The 20,604-nt window shown below is 47.2% G+C and overlaps 1 protein-coding gene across 3 annotated transcripts in view; it reads right to left on the bottom strand.

The window, feature by feature from the left end:
• The window catches only part of dclk1a (doublecortin-like kinase 1a), an 84,944-nt gene that overhangs the window by 33,356 nt on the left and 30,984 nt on the right, over positions 1–20,604 (bottom strand). For all 3 annotated transcript variants that reach the window (XM_035433732.1, XM_035433733.1, XM_035433734.1), the window contains exons 5-6: positions 17,947–18,060; positions 2,639–2,733 (exon numbers count right to left, since the gene is read on the bottom strand). In XM_035433732.1, coding sequence (XP_035289623.1) covers positions 2,639–2,733; positions 17,947–18,060 — 209 coding nt within the window. The remainder of the gene's footprint in view (positions 1–2,638; positions 2,734–17,946; positions 18,061–20,604) is intronic.

Genomic DNA, 20,604 nt, shown 5'->3' with positions numbered 1-20,604 from the left:
ACTTGCTAGAATGACTGGGATGTGTAGTATGAGGATTACTCCACTTAGAACATTCTAGAATAGAATGGCAGGAGAGAGAGATTGAAAGGTACATAGAGAGAGAGAGAGAGAGAGAGAGCATGATATAAGAGGGGGAGAGAGACAGAGAGTGAAGAGATGGAAACAGAAAAGGGTTTGTGTGAGAGGATTTTTTATTTTAGAAAGAATATGACCCAGTAATCTGGCAGATGGCAGGCGGACGCCATTTTGGCTCTTTCACGGTGCCCCTGTGTCCTATATTCTGACTGACAAAGAAGGGGGGGAAATTCCGCAAAAAAAGTGTCTCAGAGCATACGTGGAAAAACAAGCCCTCGCAGACAGCACAGATTGCAGGGGCCTGGAAGATTCCCGACTCCGTGTGCTCAACGCCGAACGCTCTGTCCCCTCAGCCGCAAGAAGCTGAATCACCCAGTCTGATTCACGTTCCGGAAAAATCAATCGAGCGACGAGGAAACTCATCGAGGGGGCACGGCCGACCTTCCCTACTTTCTCCAACCTTCCTCCGACTGTGGATCGACCTTCCCCAACGCGTCAGGGAGGTCGCAATCGTCTAAAAAAAAACTCACCTTTTAAGACTACCGAGGTCTCTATTTAATAAAAAATAAATCATAAAAACCAAGCCTCCGCTTGCTTCATCCCGTTTGCCCTGAGGCACACAGCTAGACTGTGGAGCAGTACGACAGTGCTGCAGGCGCATCGCTAGATCTCGCCGTGTGAAACGCACTAGCGTGCCTCGCCTTGGCCAAGAGCGTCGCCCAAACGGCTAAATCGCAAAGAGCCCAGGGAGGGGGGGGGCAGGCCCCAGACCCAGGCTCACGTTCAAACTACCCCCCCCCGTCGTCCCGTCCACTGATGACCTCCCGCTTGGCCACACCGTTTTAAATCCACCCGACCCCGTCTGACCGCCGGCTCCTCGTTATCCAGCCCCCGAGGTTATTTCGGGCGAACGGCGACTGAGGGACGGGACAATTTAAAAACAGCAAGGAGACCGGGCGGTCCGGCTCAGCGCTGAAATTAAAAATGTCACTCCGGGAGGCGATAATTCGGGTTGAATTAAAAGCCCTCGTCGTCGTTAGCTTCAGCGCAGAGGGGATACGGCCACCCCGCCCGCCCCCCCCCAACCAGCCCCCCCCCCCCCACCCCTGATCTGATGACGCATGCCCCTGCTCACTTAATTCACCTGTGCTGAAACCCCACTTCAGTTCTGTGGCTGTTGAGTTGCATGCTCGTCTTAAAGAGACGTCCGGCAGTTTTTTGTTATTTTGTATTTCTTTCACCCCATCTTAAAACATTTCTCCTGAACTACGTTCTCTGCATTGCATCCTATACCTGACCACAAACCACCCAGACAGCGCACTGCTGCCAGGACAGTCGGCCTCCCACCAGATCTTTAACACACCATAGAAGGGAGTCTGGGCAGAGCTCCGCACACCGGCACCACAGAGTCAGCGTTCACATCTGGCTAGAACACTAAGGATCGTGGGGATTGTGGGATAGCTCTCTCTCTCACGGGGTCTTCCGACATTCTAGATTCCAGCGCTCGGCGTTCTAGGCTGCGGGTTCACAGGACAACTCTGTGCTTCTCCTGGGAAGACAGAAGGCAGTCTGTTAACAGTCATCCGGGGGACACGACAGAGGGGATCGTGTGTGTGTGTGAGAATGTGTGTGTGTGTGTGTGTGTGTGTGGCACATAATAAGTGCCAGCCTGAGTAAAGTACTACTGCACCAGCTGCAGCTCACAGACCAGTTACACATTGCATCCGCATGAATATTAATCACCGGATGTTATTCCACACCATCGGCAGAGTACTATCAGATCGGCACCTACAGAAATGCAGGAAAGGCGACACTTTCACCACATATCTGCGCTGGCTCGGCTCGGAGAGGCCGACGGAACATTCCCGCCTTCGCCGTGCCGAATCCGCCATGTCCCGTGGCTATCCGGGAATCCATATGCTCGCTATCTACACGCAGAGCCTCGGGGCCGGACTGAGCATGCTCACACTCCGGCTGGCCTACTCTGAGAGGCCTACTTTACCGCTGCCATCGAGTCACCCCAGACTTCAGCCTCCCACCCCCGCCCCTCCTCCTCCTCCTCCTCCTCCTCCTCCCACCCCCCCCCTCCTCCTCCTCCTCCTCCTCCTCCTCCTCCCCTCAGCGTAGGTATCTGGGTTAGGAGAATCCGTGAGAAACTTCACAGCGCCTCGGACTGTCCACAGCACTGGTTCTTAAACTCCTTAACATCGAGACCTAAGTTAGAAATGCTTTCTAATGCCGAGGCCCAAATTCGAAATATAGCGCCTTTCAGCGACCCCGTCAAATGCACATGCCAGCGTAGCCTAGTGGACTACAGACTGGTTTCGGAACCCACCTCATACAGTCCCAGTGACCCATTTTGGGTCCCAATCTAGAGTTAAAGAAACACATCTATGGTGATGGTGATGATGTTTTGAATGGTACTGATGCGTGATCAATGAAAATGATATTCGGGAAATAAACGGAAGGAGATGAGTAATGGGTGAGTGCGGACAGGTGAGAAGGTGTGTGTTTGAGTGTGTGTGTGTGGGGGGGTGGGAATGATGGGAGGGGGGTCTCTTACCTTGCATCTTGTGAGGCTACTGGGGCTGCTGGGGGAGGGACAGGGAGACTTCCCAGAGCAAGGCGTGGAGAGCTGACTGCCTGGAGCCCCGTTCACTACAACCACAAAAAACAGCGAGAGAGGGAGGGGGGGAGAGGGTGAGAGAGAGGCAGAGAGAGAGAGAGGGAGAGGGGGGAGAGAGGGACAGAGACAGAGAGAGAGGGAGAGAGAGAGAGAGGGAGAGGGGGGAGAGAGGGACAAAGACAGAGAGAGAGGGTGAGAGAGAGGCAGAGAGAGAGAGAGGGAGAGGGGGGAGAGAGGGACAGAGACAGAGAGAGAGGGTGAGAGAGAGGCAGAGAGAGAGAGGGAGGGGGGGAGAGAGGGACAGAGAGAGAGAGAGAGAGGGAGAGAGAGAGGCAGAGAGGTGGGGGGATGAGAGAGAAAATGAGAGACGGGGGAGTGAGAGAGAATGAGAGAGAGGGAGGGAGGGGTGAGAGAAAGGGAGAGAGCGAAAGAGGGAGGAGGAAAGCGAGAATGAGAGGGGGGAGAAAGGGAGAGAGACAGGCGAGCAAGAGGGAGGGAGAGAGAGAGAGAAAGATGAATGAAAGAGAGCGTGAATGAGCACTCACACCAGAATACCAGGAACACTGGGGTGTTGTAGAATGTCTGAACAGCACGCCAACCTCCTTCCCATCATGTGATGCCCTGACACTGACTCCCCACACACACATGCACACACACACACACGCACACGCACACCCACACGCACATGCGTGCACACACACACGCGCAAACACATGCACACACACGCATATATACGCGTGCACACACGCACATATACGTGTGCACACACGCACGCACACACACACACACGCGCACACACACACGCACACATGCACGTGCACACACACACATGTACGCACACACTCTTAAATAAACAATGGTTTCACAATCCCATACTTAGAGACCATCACACAAAGACTCCAAATATAAGATAAATAACAAATAAGGCAGCATCTTCACCAACCCCCACCCGCCACCAACTGCCCCCCCCCCCCCAAAACCAAGAGAGCCCTGCTTCACTATGCCCTCACACAGACTCTACACTGTACATACAAACAACCACCCACACCAAACTAACCCCCTGCAACCTCCACTACCCCAAAATAAAAAGTTCATACATTCCTTACACCGTCATTGACCTGCCTCCAGTCAGATCATGTAGCCCCCCCCCCCCCCCCCAACACACACACACACACACAATCAAAGCTGCTTCCCCAACATCAGACTATACACTCTACTGCACACCCCCACCACACTGCAACCCAGCATTACATAAACCACTACCTGCCGTCCAGAAAATGTAATAACATCAAACACACCAGCGCTCTGTTAAAACTGGATGCGTGGGAATGACGTGACTGAACATGCAAACCACTTAACATGACTCAAAACCATCCAAAATATACACATATTATTTATTTATTTATTTAAAACCCAGCAATGTTAAGATAGCACTACATCTTTGTCTCTCTGACAGTGCAATCTCACCAGGGGACAATATACTCCTCTACCAGCGATTTCAATCGGGAACGCGAACGGAGGGACAGTTTTACGCATACAATAAATCAAGACTGAACATCTCAACGCATTCGGAAGACACACAAAAAGATGGAGAGAAAAAATCAAAACCAGTCCGATTTATGAGGGATCCGGAACGACTGAGAATAGCGCACCGACCAAGGATGCAATAGCCACCTCTCTACCGGACCCAAAAACCGGTTCTGTTCCCCGTGAAGCTACGCTCGGTCCGCCAAGCAGAACTGAGATCTACATAGACACATCACAGATGCTCGTCCGTATAAAACCCGAAGTTATTCCCCAAAACAGGTCAACGAACATATCGCAACCAAAATACAAGGGAGGAAATGTACATCTCGTATCCGTCCCAGGGAACGGAAAACTGCTCTCGCGCCGAACCCGACGCACCGACCGCAGGAATGCGCTCTACCGTAGTGTCCCTCTCCAACAACGAGACGAGCCGTTGGAGTCGATGTCTTTTAAAAAAAAAAAAAAAAATCTTCTCACGTAATCTTTCGCTAAAATCAAATTTTAAACCAGGACAAACGAATTAATAAAAAAGGCACGGAATGTACCGTCCGCGGTATCAGGAGAGAAAAAAAGAAACATTCCCTACCTTCCGTGCAAGGCAGCATGCTGGAGACACAGTGGTATTAGAGGAGAGATGGAGAGAGCGCGAGCCGCTTTCGCCTGAGCGCGCCCCGTAGTTCCTGAACCAAAGCGATGAATGAGCGAGCGAAGAGGGGGCCGGCCGGTATGTAGTAAGTAGTGAGTGATCATAGGCAGGCTGACGTTATGCGTATGTCTGACGCCAACCGAGAGGCAGCGGGGAGGTGCGGAAGCGAGCTTTCGGGCAACATCAAATGTGTCGATTACACGCAAGAGGGGCTAGGAGGGATTAACGGGCTGCGTAACCCCCCAACACCCAAACTTCCTAATTTATGAGCGGACAAAAACACCGTCGACAACCCCTTTTCTCTAGGACAGGCGGAGGCGTAATTAAAAAGAGGGGCATCCAAGACCAGCGGTCTAGATGAGAGGCTGGGGACACGTTTAATATGGATTTAAATTTAAACGTTCGCCATAAAATATTTCTCAATCAAGGCAATCGATGCGGATGAACCACCCCGACGCCGGCAGCCGCTTCAAATAACCGTCTTAAATGACTTCCAAGAGCCTAGGTCCGATCACTTTGTACCGGGTTCCTTTGTGTAGCCGACGCGCGCATAGGAGTCATTAACGCGTGGGGCTTGATTAGCCTAATGATTCAAACGTAATGAGGTGCCTCACGTTGAACGTAATGTATAGGCTAGCGCATTTACATATTTATCGTCATACCAGATTATGTCCGCTGCTTGGGATTCAGATAAGGCTAAAATGAGCAGGTTTTAGTCGGCTATGCAAACGATTCTGCAAGATTGTGGGAAGATCGATTAACGGCCTTGAGGTGGAATGATTCATCAGCCCGCTGTATAGTATTAAAATTCAAATTCAATTTTTTAAAGAAATACAACGATTCAGTTTAAGCATTACAAATTCAAATTATTGCAATACAAATTCGGGTTATGCAACTCAAATTGCATTTCTGCTGGCAATAATTTATGCCCATCGGCAACAGCAAAGCCAGAGCACGAAAACGGTATCAGGGGGCCTGCAGGATGGAAAATTTCATGGAAGTGAAAAATAAAACATAAGCCGTTAAAGAAAATGTAGATGGTGTCATTTGCACAGTACATATGACAGGTCATGACGTTGTCATATTTTTATCATCAAATTAACGGCAGTTAAAGTACATTTGATATGTATCTTCATGAATATATTATCTTTTTTTTGCAGTCTTTTTTTTCCTTTCCAATGTTGCCATTTGGATGCCTTACGAGCTGGAACATGGCTGACAGGCTGTGTGTGTGTGTGTGTGTGTGTGGTGTCATCAATGTCACATCTATGTGTAGGCAGCTGAAGCTGTTTCACCACAAGAAAACACCACACACACACAAACATGCATACCGGCTTCAGCCGGTTCAAAATCCAGCTGCCAGAACACTGGCTGGAACTTCAAATCAAGCTCATACACCTCCAATACTCCCATTGACTCCCTGTGCGTGTTTCGGAATTGATTTTAAGATCTTTTTTTTATTGGTTTTAAAGCACGGATGAGCTCAGCACCAACCCGTATTTAATATATCGCACGGGCCCCGGCCACAGCGCAGTCTGGGTCCATCAGTTCCAGCCTGAACTGTGGTCCACGGGTCAGCAGCAGGGGGGGGGGGGGGCAGCTTTTTGTGTGCATACTGCCAAACCATATTGCCATTACATATTACAGAGGGGCCAACGACTGAAAATCTTAAAAGGAAGCGGAAAGCTCACTTTTTAGGCTGGCTTTGGATCATAATATTTTAGAGTTTTACTGTTTTGCTGTTTTATAATTTTTTAAAAGAATTGCCCATTTTATTTCACTTATTTCAACTGTGATTATTATAATCCAAAAATAAGGCATTGTACAAACATATTATTATTATTATTATTATTATTATTATTATTATTATTATATAGTAGTACTGATATACCTCCTTGCTGTATGTGTCTTGGACACATTGTAAGAAATCACATGTATGTGCATGAGTGCACAACCCATGATAAATGCATGTGTCACTCTGACATGAATGATGGATATTTACACCACCTGTGACACTGTGGAATGAATGGGGGGGTTACACACATACGCACACACACACACACGCACATACATGCACACACACACATGCACGCATACACACACACACACACATGGCTATTGAGAGACAGCTCCTTTGGAGAAAAACTCGTTTTTGATCAGAAATCTGAAAACAGGCACGTTTTTTTTTTCTTTTTTTTAAAAATAATTAATTCGGTTGAGTTGGCCAACAGGACCCCAAAGCGAAGGCGTTGCTCACCGGGGTCGAAAAGACGGATGGCGCCCGTTACCTGACATTTCGGAAGTCGCTGGAGCCGTATTTTTTAATCAGACGCAGGCCGGGCGGTAAAGGCCGGCGACGAACGCGGTATCGATCGCTCGAAAGTGCACCCGCTGACCCCGCTCATTAATTAAACAGCGCACGGGGTGTGGCGCGGGAGGCCTGGGGCTTCACCGGGGGAGGGGGGAGGGGGGGGCAGGAACTCAGTCTCTCTCTCGGCTTGTATGATGCATTCGGAGTGGTTTTTCAAAAAAACGAAAAAAAAACTTTATTCGATCCTTATTTAACCCGGCAAGGTCAACTGAGAACTCACTTCCTTTTTTTTTTGCTGTGGTCACATGGGCAAGTAAAAGTGGGCGTGGAGAGCGAGGGACTGTGCAGCCAATCAGATGTAAGGAGGCGGTTCAGTGTCCAGATGTGAAGGCCCAGGCTGTGTCCAAATCAGCCTCCAGACTAATGTGTCCTCAAAGTATGTGCTGTCTACTAGGCATATTGCGTACTGTTTAGTGCACATTTTTTAGTATGCGATAGGCAGTATGCTGAAAATATGCTCTATACTATTTTCCAACTATAACGTGGAATTGTTGTAGGACGTTCTGCCCTTGCACAGCCATGCTCATGTAAAAAACGCCAGTGAAGCTGCACCTAGTTTTTAAAGCGAAGCTTCACGTCATACTGTATTTATGGGCTGCTTACTTCCTAAAAAAAGCTCCAGAATACACTCAGCAAAACCCCTCGAAAAATTAGTACGTCATCCCGGGATTTTACGCACACTACATTTAGAGAAAAATGTCACCTACGCAACAACTTTCTCATCCAGTGTACTCAACAGGCATACTCAACAGTAGGCAAGTGCGCTGATTCAGACCTGGGCTGTTTTATGGGAATTTTGCCAGGACGCCAGGGTTAATACCCCTGCTCCTATGAAAACCGAGAGGCTCCCATACAAGCACTAACCAAGCCCACAGCTGCTTAGCTCCTGCCCTTTGAGAGAGGGGGGAACAGGTACAGGGTGGTGTGGCAGCTTCCCCACTCAAACCCGGCACCACTGGGGGATCTTAGGGGACATCCACAGATCTCTGCCAGCTTAATCTACTGGCTCAATACAAATTAAGCTCCGCTAATGTACTGCGGCAGGGCAACAGCGCCGTAAGATGACGACGTCGTCTCCCGCCTGACGCTACATAAACAATATGGCTGCTTAATGTAGCGGAGAGCCAGAGACATTAAAGTTACTGCGCCAGTTTGATGTATCGGGGAAGTGGGGGTATAAGAATGTGTTGTCTGTGACCACCCTCTGTCTGTGGTTTAATCGAGTCGGTCTTTATGAACCACCTTGGATCAAAGCGGGAGAGCAGTAAAGGAATTAAGTTTATTATGTGTGTGGTTTAATGTACTGGTCTTTCATGAATATTAAGGTTACTCTGTATGAGATTAATGTATAGATTTTAAGCTTACTCTGCCTGTAATATATCATTGTAATAGGAGTAATAGTATTATTTCTGTATGTTGTCTAATATTTCAGTGTAGGATTACTCTGTACGTAGTTAATACATCAGTGTAGGATTACTTTGCATGTAGTTCAATTTATCATTATAGGATCACTCTATATAGTTTAAAATATCAGTGCAGGATCACTCTGTATGTAGTTTAATATATCAGTATAGCAGAGGGCAATAGCCGTGTAGCAGGACTAAAGTGTAACGGTTTGGCTGGTGCTAGCGTAGCTGAGCAGCTAGGTTTACATAACAGCCTCAGCTGTGCCGAGAGGATTCACAGGGACCCAGGTGCACCCCTGCACCTCTCTACAGCTGCCACCCCCCTCCCAAGGGGAGAGGAGAGGCCCAGGAACGGCCCCGCCCCACCCAGGGTGCCATACCGTCCCCGTCCCGGTCTGTCCTCATTTAACGCTCAGAACTCACAAACCCAAACAACGCGTTAATTACTTCCGCCTTGCACGCGCGTAAGGACCCAGGGACAAGGCATCGGCGCTTGTGTAGTCCGCCCGCCAAGCAAACGCCGCTTAATGGGATTTCTATTTTCAGATCGTCCGCTCGTAACTGGCAGACACAACACGAGGAGGCCAGGGGAACGGTCAGAAGGCCAAACTCCCGATGCATGGCAAATAGGATTTATTCCGTGGCAGTAAACACCACTTAGAGCCAAAATGGTGGTAGACGGAGACGGCGCCTAATGCATCACAAATGGGATTTATTCTGTGGCAGTAAACACCACTTAGAGCCAAAATGGTGGTAGAAGGAGACAGAGGAGCTCTGAAATATTTATGGAGTCGTAGGTTTAAAAAAAAAGAAGAAAAAGAGACAATTACATAAAAGTTTAAGGTAAGGGAAAAAAAAGCTTCTCTTGCTGCAAACTACTGTATCACACAGCTGTGTAAATTACTTGATTTTACAGTTTATTTCTCACAGTCTGCGAAATAAACAAAAACTGATCTATGTTGCTACTTGGCATAAAGGCAAACCATGTTGCAGAGAGCTTACTTAAAAAAAAATTAATTCATGCACCCGTCCACGAATTGTCCTGTAGTAACCCAGAATGCACAGAGAACCAGTCTTCATTTCTCGCCGATAATCTTGGAACACAAAGAGAGAAATATCCACACTGTTAGTAGATGCTTCTAAGAGCCCTAGCCCTTTGGACGGAGTGCGATATCATTAAAAACGCTGATGGATTGGAAAAGTACTTCAACCGTCTTACCTGGAAAGACGGAACTTCCTCCTCCACAGATCTGTGCGTTGAATTATTTCTCTATTCTGTGCTCAGAAGACGAGTCCTTGTACAGCAACAATAGAGCTGTTCCTACCATTGAGCGCTCAGACACTAAGAGCTACGGATACAGTTAAATATGTCCCTGCAATAGAAACATCGCTCACAAAGTGTGTCCCTGACCCTGTACCTGGAGGACATCACACTGGAAAAAACGCCTCATTTCAATAAAGCGAATCTTACTTTGAATTGTTACGGCCATATTTTTAAAAATTTTTTAAAAACTTTCTCAACTGAATTTTTTTAAGGTTCATTCAAATGAACCTACAGATTTTCAACTGAGAAAACCTAAAAATATAGGTGTAACAAACTGATTAATCCAATGAAACATTTTTTTCCCCCCAGAGCAACGTCTGTTTTTGTTTTCACCTTAAAAGCAGCACCTACTCTAGTTCAGACCCAAGAAACCAGGGACCGGTTGAATATAATTCGGTCATACAACCAGCTTTTACACGCACCGTGTAACTTACATGTCTGAAGTTGTTAAGCCCCCACTGACATTGGACGATGACGTTGCTAGCGCAGCTAGCCGTTGGCAGGTACTGATTAAGACAGATGTTCACATGCAAAATCAGTTGTATGGAAGTGTGAGCTCCTAACTATCATACTGCAGGAGTAGCTCAGTTTCTTACAAAATGGCTGATGCCAAGTCTAGAAGAAAACCATGTTTCTCAGAGGGAGAAATTCACTCTCTTATTGATCCGTTTGCTCAAAGCAGAGATATATTATTATCCAAATGCAATAATTCAAACGTAAATCAGCAGGAGAAGAAAGCTTGGACCGCGATTACTAGGGCTGCCACCTGTCCCTTACGATACCGAATCATCCTGTGTTGAAAAAACAAAATGCTGCGGCTGCTTATCGAATCAATACGGAACTCAATTCGTTCCATATTTTTCCAGACAAAGTGTTGCATAGTTCACAAAAGTGTGAATAATACAATCATGAATAAAATCAAACTGTGTGAAACGGATGAGAGACGCAGGACACACTGCTCTGCTGTGTGTGTGTGTGTGTGTGTGTGTGTGTGTGTACTGTATGTGTGTGTGTGTGTGTGTGTGTGTGTGTGTGTACTGTATGTGTGTGTGTGTGTGTGTGTGTCACAATGTGTCAGAGGAGCCAATGATGTCAACTGACGTTGTCTGTCCTTATACAGGAACTTTTCAAGCATGTGCCTCAAAAATTTCTGCACTGAAGGTGGCAAACCTAATAATTACTGCCACAGTCAACATTACACCCAGCTCACACCAACCCGCTACTAGGCATGGACTTCATTCCTGACCAACGACGGACGTTTGCTGGAGCCCAAACGTGCGCGGCTGAACGTCCAATGTTGGCACCTGGGCCTGGGCGCAACGTTCTTGGGCCCTTGGAGAGGTCAGGTAAGCTGCTTTAATAAACTGCTTCCTTTGATTGAGAGCAGCGGACCCCGTGGCTCTCCAGGACCAGGGCTTCAGGCCCTCGCTAACGAGACTCAGAGTTTCCTCTTTTAAAGAGGAACGGCGGCTGGGAAATAAATGACCACGAAGAGGCGGGTCCTGTAGCAGACTCTCGCTCTGACCGGAGCTGAAATGATCCTGTCCACACAAGGCGGCGAAAAGACTAAAGCTGTCACTGGAGCCAAAACGATACTGTCCGGCCGGTGGCAAAATCACTAAGACTCTCTCTCACTGGCAGCACCAGAGGCACTTCCTTTTCCAGTGCCCACATCGGCACGTCGCACGGCCGCGCCCCGAAACCCTACGGGGACGGCCCTGCCCAATCTAACTGTCACATGGAATGTTCTGGAAGCCAGGACACGCAGCCGTTACTGTCAGTACAGTAGCTGGAGCGGCCAGGGTTTACACGAGGTGACGACAGAAGCTCCGACTGCAGGAGCGGCCTCAAGTCCCCCCGCAAACCGGTCGGTCACCCCCCCTGCACCCCCCACCCGCCCACCCACCGATAGCACTGCGCAGGAACGCCGACCGTCTCCACCCCCCCCCCCCCCCCCCCGCCGATAGCACTGCACCGGAACGCCGTCCGTCTCCACCCCCGCTCCATTAAGGCGGGGTCGAATCTGTCCGCGCCCGAGCTCCGCTAGGATCCTTACAGGAAAAGAGCAAGCCGGGAGCGTCACACACCTGCGTTACGATCCCTCCGCCCTGATCCAGAGCCATGCGCGGCCGGGGAGAGCGTCAGCGCAACTCTGCACGGAATACAAAACTGCAGTCGCACCAGGGAGCGTCACACACCTGCGTTACGATCCCTCCGCCCTGATCCAGAGCCACGCGCGGCCGGGGAGAGCGTCAGCGAAACTCCGTACGGAACACAAAACTGCAGCCGCGCCAGGAAGGAACACACACCCCGTTAATAATCAATAAGTGTAATGCCAACCTAACAAAAAAAACAATTTGTAGCGTAACTAAAGGTAAGCCCCCCACCACCCTGCCCCCCCCCCCCCTTTCGAGCTGAAACCCTGCCTGGATCGCCCGCCCCCCCCTCCCCACCACCCCCTGGTTAACTTCCAGTTACCCGACCTGAATGTGCGCATTTCGCCTGATGCTACACCCGGCATCGGTGCGGTTACTTTCAAAACGTTCAATCCTGCTGATCATCAGGACATGCTTGAAGCACTAGTGGGTCACTTTAATACGTGTGTGTGTGTATGTGTGTGTGTGTGTGTGTGTGTGTGTGTGAGAGAGACAGAGAGAGAGAGAGGGAGGGAGGTTTTAAAGTAGATGTGCTGCTTATTACTGTCTATGTGTGTGTGTGTGGGAGAGAGAGAGAGAGAGAAGGGGGGGGAGTGAAGGAGAAGGAGGTTTTAAAGTAGATGTACAGCTAATTACTGTGTGTGTGTGTGTGTGTGTGTGTGTGTGTACACTCACACTCAGTGAAGAACCATTAGGGGCTGAATACAACCGCTAATTAGAATTTAATTATTGAAATAAGAGAGACCAGTGTAGGAGAAAGTTCATTCCCTACATTTTGTAATTAGACATAAGGGCTGTTCTTTAATACGCTGAACTGCTAATTACTAGATTCAGCTTCACTGTCCTCTTTTTGTCACGTTGGCAAACCCTAAACGATAACAATAACGTGCCCTCCACAGCAAGGTACTGTGCGTTACATTGCACATGGTGCGCGGGCGCCTCAAGTGTAGGCGCTGCGTGTGCAGTTAACCCCCCACGAAATCATTCTGCTGGAAACTGGAGCCAAAATGGCGGCCAACTGTAAGGGTGTTACATAACCGGCTCTGTACATGCTGTCTGGAGCCTGTATAGATCCATGGGGAGAAGAGACAGGGATGTGGGCGGTCGGGGGGGGGGGGGGGGGGGGGGGGGGGGGGGTTTGGTCTAGGAAGACGAATAATCAAAAGGAGAGGAAAGGATAAATATGGGGGAGGGGGGGGAGCTGGTTCTGTCTAGCAACAGGAGCCCAGACTGGATCGCGCCCCCCCCCGCCGAAGGAGCACACCTACTGCTTACCTGTCGTCCGCCCCCCCCCCCCCCCCAAACAGGTTCCAGCCTCTGCGTAGCAGAATGCCAAAAGACAGAGGAGGAACAGAACAGAACGCCAGACGCCGCATGCAGCCGTGTAACATCACTGACCCAGATTCCGCACTGCGATGTCGGAACGCTAGAACGAGGCGGAATTCGTTTTGGGCAACAACAACAAAACAAAAACGAAAAAAAAACGCTAATAAACAAGCAAAATTTCAAAGCTTTTTTTAAAAGCCGACTTTGGCTGTTTCGTCACCCGAACCTCACACTTTTGGACTGAATTCCGAGCGATTTTTATATAAATAAAAGTGACTCATTTTAGTTTGCTGTTCTACCATGCGCTTTGCCTCAGGTCTGCTGCTTCATGGGAAATAAAAAACATGAATGACTACTGGAACCTAAACGACAGGCCACTGATTATGAAACCAGCATGATCTTTATTCACATGCAGTCACCTCGGATGCTGGTAGGGCAAGCATGTCATCCGTCAAGTTTACTGATCCTATAAAAATCAGGGATCAAACTCTAATCCTGGGGGCTGCAGTGCCTGCTAGTTTACATTGCGTTTCATCAGTAAAGCACCACATTCATGCCAGTGATTAGCTCAAGGGCCCACACACTTTGGTTCCAAGGGGTAAACCGGGTGCTAAGGAAACCACAAAAACCTGCAAACCCCACTCCCCTCCCCCCCCCCCCCCCTTAGGACTGGACTTTGACACCCAAGCTACAAATTCACAGGGATACCAATCTTACTGCACACACTTACAATGGACTGAGATAATGTTAGTATGTTTTTCATGAACATTTTTAGGAAACATAAATCATGGGGATGCTGGGTGGCTCACTCAGTGAAGGCACTGTGTAGTGGTGCACGGATGAGAAAACAACAGCAGGAAAAAAAAATTAATCCAGATAAACTCGAAGTAAAGAAAAAGTTATTTTATTGTGTAAAAGCCACAGAATTCTGGCAATGGCCTTTGTGTTAATTATATATATATATATATATTTTTTAAAAGCACATTTTCAAAACAATCGCCCGTACAACCTAATTAGCGCCATGCTAGTAGCAGGAGCAAGGCTGCATTCAGCTGGCATAAATGTCAGTCAACGGGCAAGGCCAGATTATACCGCCAGTTACTGCACATCCCATGAGCATCCTTACCGCTCAGCACAACCCGCCCGCACGCCCCCCCCCCCCCCCCCCCACCCCCCCCCGCCCGCCCACAGTTTGGGCAGCACCGATATAAACCCACTGAACTTCACACTGCAAGGCCCACAATGCAGCAGTCCCGAGCTCTGTCTCCGTTCTGCACGCTACTGCGCTCTCCAAAATAAAGGTGCAGCGGAGGTACAGTTCTGTTCTTTCAGGAACAAATTTCCCCAAATGTACCCTGAAGGGTACGACAATGCTCTGTGTACTAATAATAAGTAGGAACTAATAAGTACCTTTTTACAAGCAAAAATGAGTTTTTAAACCCGAGGCTAAGGGGTACAGTTTTATGTACCTACAGGCTACCACCCGAGTGATAAGCATTGTAGCTTTTTAGGCACTTTTTTAGTACCCTTGTTTTTTTCCTGAGAGTGTATACCGAACCGGTGCGGCTGCAGGGGGGGGGGTCACCGTATTCGGGGAGGTGTTTAACGAGGTCCGTGTCCTGCACTCCATTGTAACGGCGCACTGCTCCCCCTCCCCCCCCCCCCCCCCCCCCCCGCAACAACGTAATCTCCAGCCGAAAAACACTTTCATCGCGGGCGAGGAGAGGAGAGGAGAGGAGAGGAGAGAAGAGGAGTCGCTGGCTGAGACGCGAGTGGGTGGTGGGAGTGGGCGTGGGTGGCGGGAGTGGGCATGTGGGGCGCTACAAACCCACTCCCGCCACCCACCGCTAACGCTAGCTGCTCTGCTGGCGCCGAGCCCCGTTACATAACGCCAGAGACCGTCGAGAAGGCTTCTCCTTCGCTGGTAGTCCTTTCATTCCCAGTGTTTATCTCTCCCACAGACACAAAAACATGCCACCTTCACATAGCTGTGAAACCTGCTTTATCACAGGTTTATAAGAACCAAAGAGGAGGCCATCTTAAAAATAGTGTTTCCATTAATCTGCAGTATTATGCATGGTGAAGAGAAGTAACGGGGTTGCTACAGTTTATGTAACGGGTGTTTTATTTTCCTTTTTTTTTGTAGTATATGTCATTTTTTTCCCCCACAGAACTTCTAATTCCGAAGGTCACACTGGAAGAACTGTGTCTAATGTGTATTAGCTTCCTGCTGCTCACACATACTCCCTCAGACCTCGTATCAATGCGGCTAATCAGCTAAACTGTGAGCCCTCACTGAAAATCAATCACGTTCAATGACTACGAATCCCTGGAATCACTGTTCCGACCTGCCTCCCATTACCAGATGCCCAGACAGGAAGTGAGACCCATATATGGGCATTCCCTGCCTGGTCCATTGCAGAACAGAACAGCACATCCCCCCCCCGCCCTCCCTCCCCCCACCCAATCTCTGTCTCCAAGGCAACCACAAGGTACTTTTCTCACACAGCAGTCATTTCTTCTGAAACAATTTCGGCGAATCGTCTGAGACGATGACTCTCTCGCTCGCTCGCTCGCCCCCCCCCCCCCCCCCCCACTCCTTCCCCGTCTCCTTCTGGCACATTCTATCCCATTCGCGAGGCGGATCTTGAGTTGTGTGCAGCTTCAAACAGCTGACACATCGAGGTGAGACAGATAAAAATGATCTAACTGATTTGGGATGGGGGGGGGGGCACGGCTGTCTAGAAAACGTGACAGACTAAACCAGAAAAAAACAACAGAAGCACAGCACAGGCGTTTCAGCTCTACCCTACCTAACCATAACAGCAACCAGCTAACCATAACTTAACTACTAACCTTAACTACTAACTGTACCTACTAACCAGCTAACATTAACTAAGAACCAGCGAACCGTAACTTAACTACTAATCACAACTACTAACCGGCTAACCTTAACTTCACTGCTAACTACAACTACTAACCAGCTAACCTTAACTTCACTACTAACCACAACTACTAACCAGCTAACCTCAACTTAACTACTAATCAGCTAACCTTATCTACTAACCGTAACTATTAACCAGCTAACCATAACTTAATGTATCTAACAGGCTGGTTCAAGGCTCTTTAATAACATCTATCTAACAGGCTACTGTCCTCAGTTGCCCTCCTAGAGTTTTCCATGTTTCATAAATAAGTTAGCCATGCTAATATTAACCGTCAATGTACTTTACCTGTCAGAGCACTGCACTGATTTATTCAGGGAAACTCAAAGATAATTAGGCGTTCTCAGTAGGTACGTATGTTAACAGAAATTACGTGAGTATTTGTGGTTTTTTAAAGGACGTCAGGACAGACGATAGCACCGCCTCTAACTGATCCAGTCCTCAGTCATAAAGAAACTTCCGTGCGTGTGCACACACAGACCATCTGCATTAGTACTGAAACTCATAAATCATGTATCCAGTCCGTTTACACAGTCAATGACAGAAAAATGAATTAACGCTCGGTCATTTGCATTCTGAACAGCCAATATCTTTCCCTGTGTACAATGTGAGGACATAGCAATCTGTAGAGATGTAGACTGCAGTTTGTACCAGCCAGTCTACAGTATATAATGTGTATAAGCGCCGACAGACACAACTAACAGTAAACACCCAGGAATGCACACATACATACATACTCACAAACAGACGTGCACATGTATGCACACACACACACACATGCCACACGCACAGGCATACACACACAAACACAAACACACACGCACATGCACACACACGGACACACACACACATGCACGCACATACACACATACACACACACACACAAACACAAACACACACATACACACACACACACACACACACACACTTCCAGGTCCCTTAAGGAGCAGCCTAGTTCTCCAGCTTTATTGTGGATACTCACTGATGCAGTATCAGCTTCCAAGCATATCTAAATCTTAATTACATCTTTTAAGAACGGAAGCAAACGGTTATGAGCTTTGCAGTTCTTCATTTACCGCTGCATTTGTTGGACAAAAAAAAATCCATAGCAGAACCAAAAACATGCAGATATCAAACAGCACACCTTCATTTTTAACGTTTAATTAAATTTTCTGATTAATTTTCTGATCTAGGGTAGTCTCAAATGTATTCTGATGCTTCCTGGTTTTAAGTACGTTATGTAAGTTCTGTATAATTTATTTATGGATGTACATACTATAATTTCCCTAATACAATTTGTTTCAATTTTTAAAAATGATTTTATTGATTTTTTTTTTTTACTTTATAAATTTCTTAATGTAATTTATGCCATCTCGGTTGAAGCTACTTCACCTGAAAAAGCTTGCCCAGGGAAAATAAACTTCTAAAAAGGAGGGAAAACTTTCACAATGTAAGGAACCCAGCTGACCCTGGATCCAGGGCACACACACACACACACACATATTACACACACACACACAGTGCAGGGGTAATCCAGGTCTTACCTGAGCTGGCAGACACAGGAGACTTGCTCAGCCGGGACGTCCCAGCACTTTTGGGAGACCCCCGGTTTTGCATGGAGATCTTCCCATAAGGGGTGGACTTCAGCACCCTACACTCTGGGGGGGGGGGGGTGAGAGAAGCACATCGAGAGCCAGGTCACACAAATATTAAATATGAAAATACATTTAACCCTTTACACACCAGTACAGTCCCATAACAGTTTTAAAGGAGCTTATCTGTTTTCACCAGCAATCAGAACCAAGTTTCTGGGGGCAGTAGTGTAGTATAATGGGTAAGGAGCTGGTCTTGTAACCTAAAGGTCACAGGTTCTATTCCCAGGTAGGACACTGCCATTGTACCCTCGAGCAAGGCACTTAACCAGCATTGCATAATTATATATCCAGCTGTATAAATGGATACTATGTAAATTCTATGTAAAAAGTTACATAAGTCATTCTAGATAAGAACGTCTGCTAAATTCCTTGTAATGTCTAAAAGTTTCAGAACTTGTATGATTGTGCACAGTCGTGGGTAACATTTGCTGAAAGCTCTCAGGTGTGCATGGGCTGTCTGTCGCTGTGTCTAAACAGATAAGGGATCTGAAATCTGTCACTGTCCCTGGCCCACATTGTGTCCTTCAGTTCTTTCACAGTCATTGTGCACACAAACTCTAAAGGTTGATAAACAGCAGAACATACCAGGAACTCGCTCCATAAAGAAGAGGCACAATAACAAGCATGTGGCCCCAGTGAACAGGATGTAACATGAAGGCTGAGCACCTTCCCACACCATCTTATAACATCACAGATCCACTTCCACTGTAGGTACAAAAGCACCTATCCACACACATACACATATGTACACACGCTAGCACACACACACGCAAGCACGCACGCACACACGCACGCACGCACACACACACACATGCACACATACGCACACACACACACACACACACACACACACACACACAGACTCACACACAGTGGAAATGGTTAGACAGTTTCTTTCTTCCCAATTCTTGAAAAGATAAGTTATCAGCAAACACTGCACCTACAGAATTATATATTTCGGATGTCAGTACACAAAGCATTCTAATCTAATTTAAAAGCATCCATCATAACGTAGAGCAACTGGGAGGATCACAGCAGAGTTGGGGGACCCCGATAAATATGTTTTTTTAAATTTAATTTTGTTGATAGAACCCTGCAGAGTTTACATCCTCCTTATCAGATGTTTTCAGCCCTGAGTTTAAGAATTATCTTTCTGTGGCGTACGAGCTTGCAGAACAAATCTCCCAGTTAAAGCTCAGACTTGTCAAATCTGGATTCCGTCTCACGAATGCAAACTGGTACTTAGCCTTGCGATATCCGGCAACCGTGCGGACCAAATATGGGAGATATGGCTGACTCTCGCTCACACAGAGCTGCTGACTTTTGAAAAAACACATTTCTACCATTTTGCTTTGGGGGTGGGGCTGGTTAGGGGTCCATGAAACGTACAGCAGCGTGGCAGATTTCTGCACTCTCTGTTTTTTTTTTTTACATTATGACAAACGTGTAATTAGAAGTGAGTGTCACGGTGTGGGGTGGCAGTTATTGCTTTGTTCTTTAACGCTGTGACCGCTCCATGAGTCATCCAATCACCAGCCCCTGGCAAAATGAAATGTTCATCAAGAAGCCCGTCGCTGGGCATGATGAAAATGACTTTGAGTCTGCAGAACTGGCTAAACGTTTCTAAAAAATAAATAAAAAAACAGGCACAGTAGCATCTTGTGTTTCTGGATTGATGCTGATTTTAAGATTAATGCAGATTTAAATTCAGCCTTTGATGTAATTATCCCCTTAAAGTTACCTACACTGGTTGTCCTCTACAAATGTCTAAAGACTCACTTTTTCATATTAAACCTCAATATTAGAGGATATATGCAGACTGTAGTCTGCATATATCAATGTATTTCAAGGAGAACAGCCTTCAGAAGAAAATAAATCCTATTTCAGTCTAGAAGAAAAATGGGTCAGTCATTCATTAATAACAAAAACACTTCAAAATCTATCTACCTTTCCATTCCAAATGAAATAACCCCATAACAGAAAAAATGTTTTTGTCATGCTTTTCATTATTCACCATAATTACAAAAAATTAACCATACAAGTGGTACCATTAAAATGATTTCAGTTCTCTAATGATTCAACCTACTTCATTAACCCTTAAAGGTGTGAGATCACAGACATGCGATTAGAACGTTCTTTGCTGAGCATTCTAATGCTGATGTCACAATCGCTGCTGGTGACTGAAAGCAGCGGAGTTCTAGGACACTCTAGAATGGCAGATCCGACACTGACATGTATGGGCTAATTATGTTTAATGGCCGCGTTTTCTCTCCAACGAAACAAGCCCGCGATCGCGATTGTTACTCTTCAGAAATTAAGGTTAAAAGAACTCATACGGGCCATTGTTTGTCTTCTATGCAGCTATCACTTTTTGACAAGTAATTAATTCAAATTAGCGACCAGTAATTGCTGAGGACGTGTCAGAAAGCAAATGCCACTAATAATTAAGAGTTGAGTCTTGAATGGCTAAATCCCACAGGGAACTGTCTGCACTCTTTGGAAGTTAGTTAACTTCTTTTTTTTTTTCCTTCTTCTTCATTCCATATC

This window comes from Anguilla anguilla, chromosome 9 (assembly GCF_013347855.1).
Source record: "Anguilla anguilla isolate fAngAng1 chromosome 9, fAngAng1.pri, whole genome shotgun sequence".
NCBI classification, from domain to species: domain Eukaryota; kingdom Metazoa; phylum Chordata; class Actinopteri; order Anguilliformes; family Anguillidae; genus Anguilla; species Anguilla anguilla.
The sequence above is the reverse complement of the archived record's forward strand: the minus strand, read 5'-3'. Positions and strand labels throughout refer to the sequence as shown.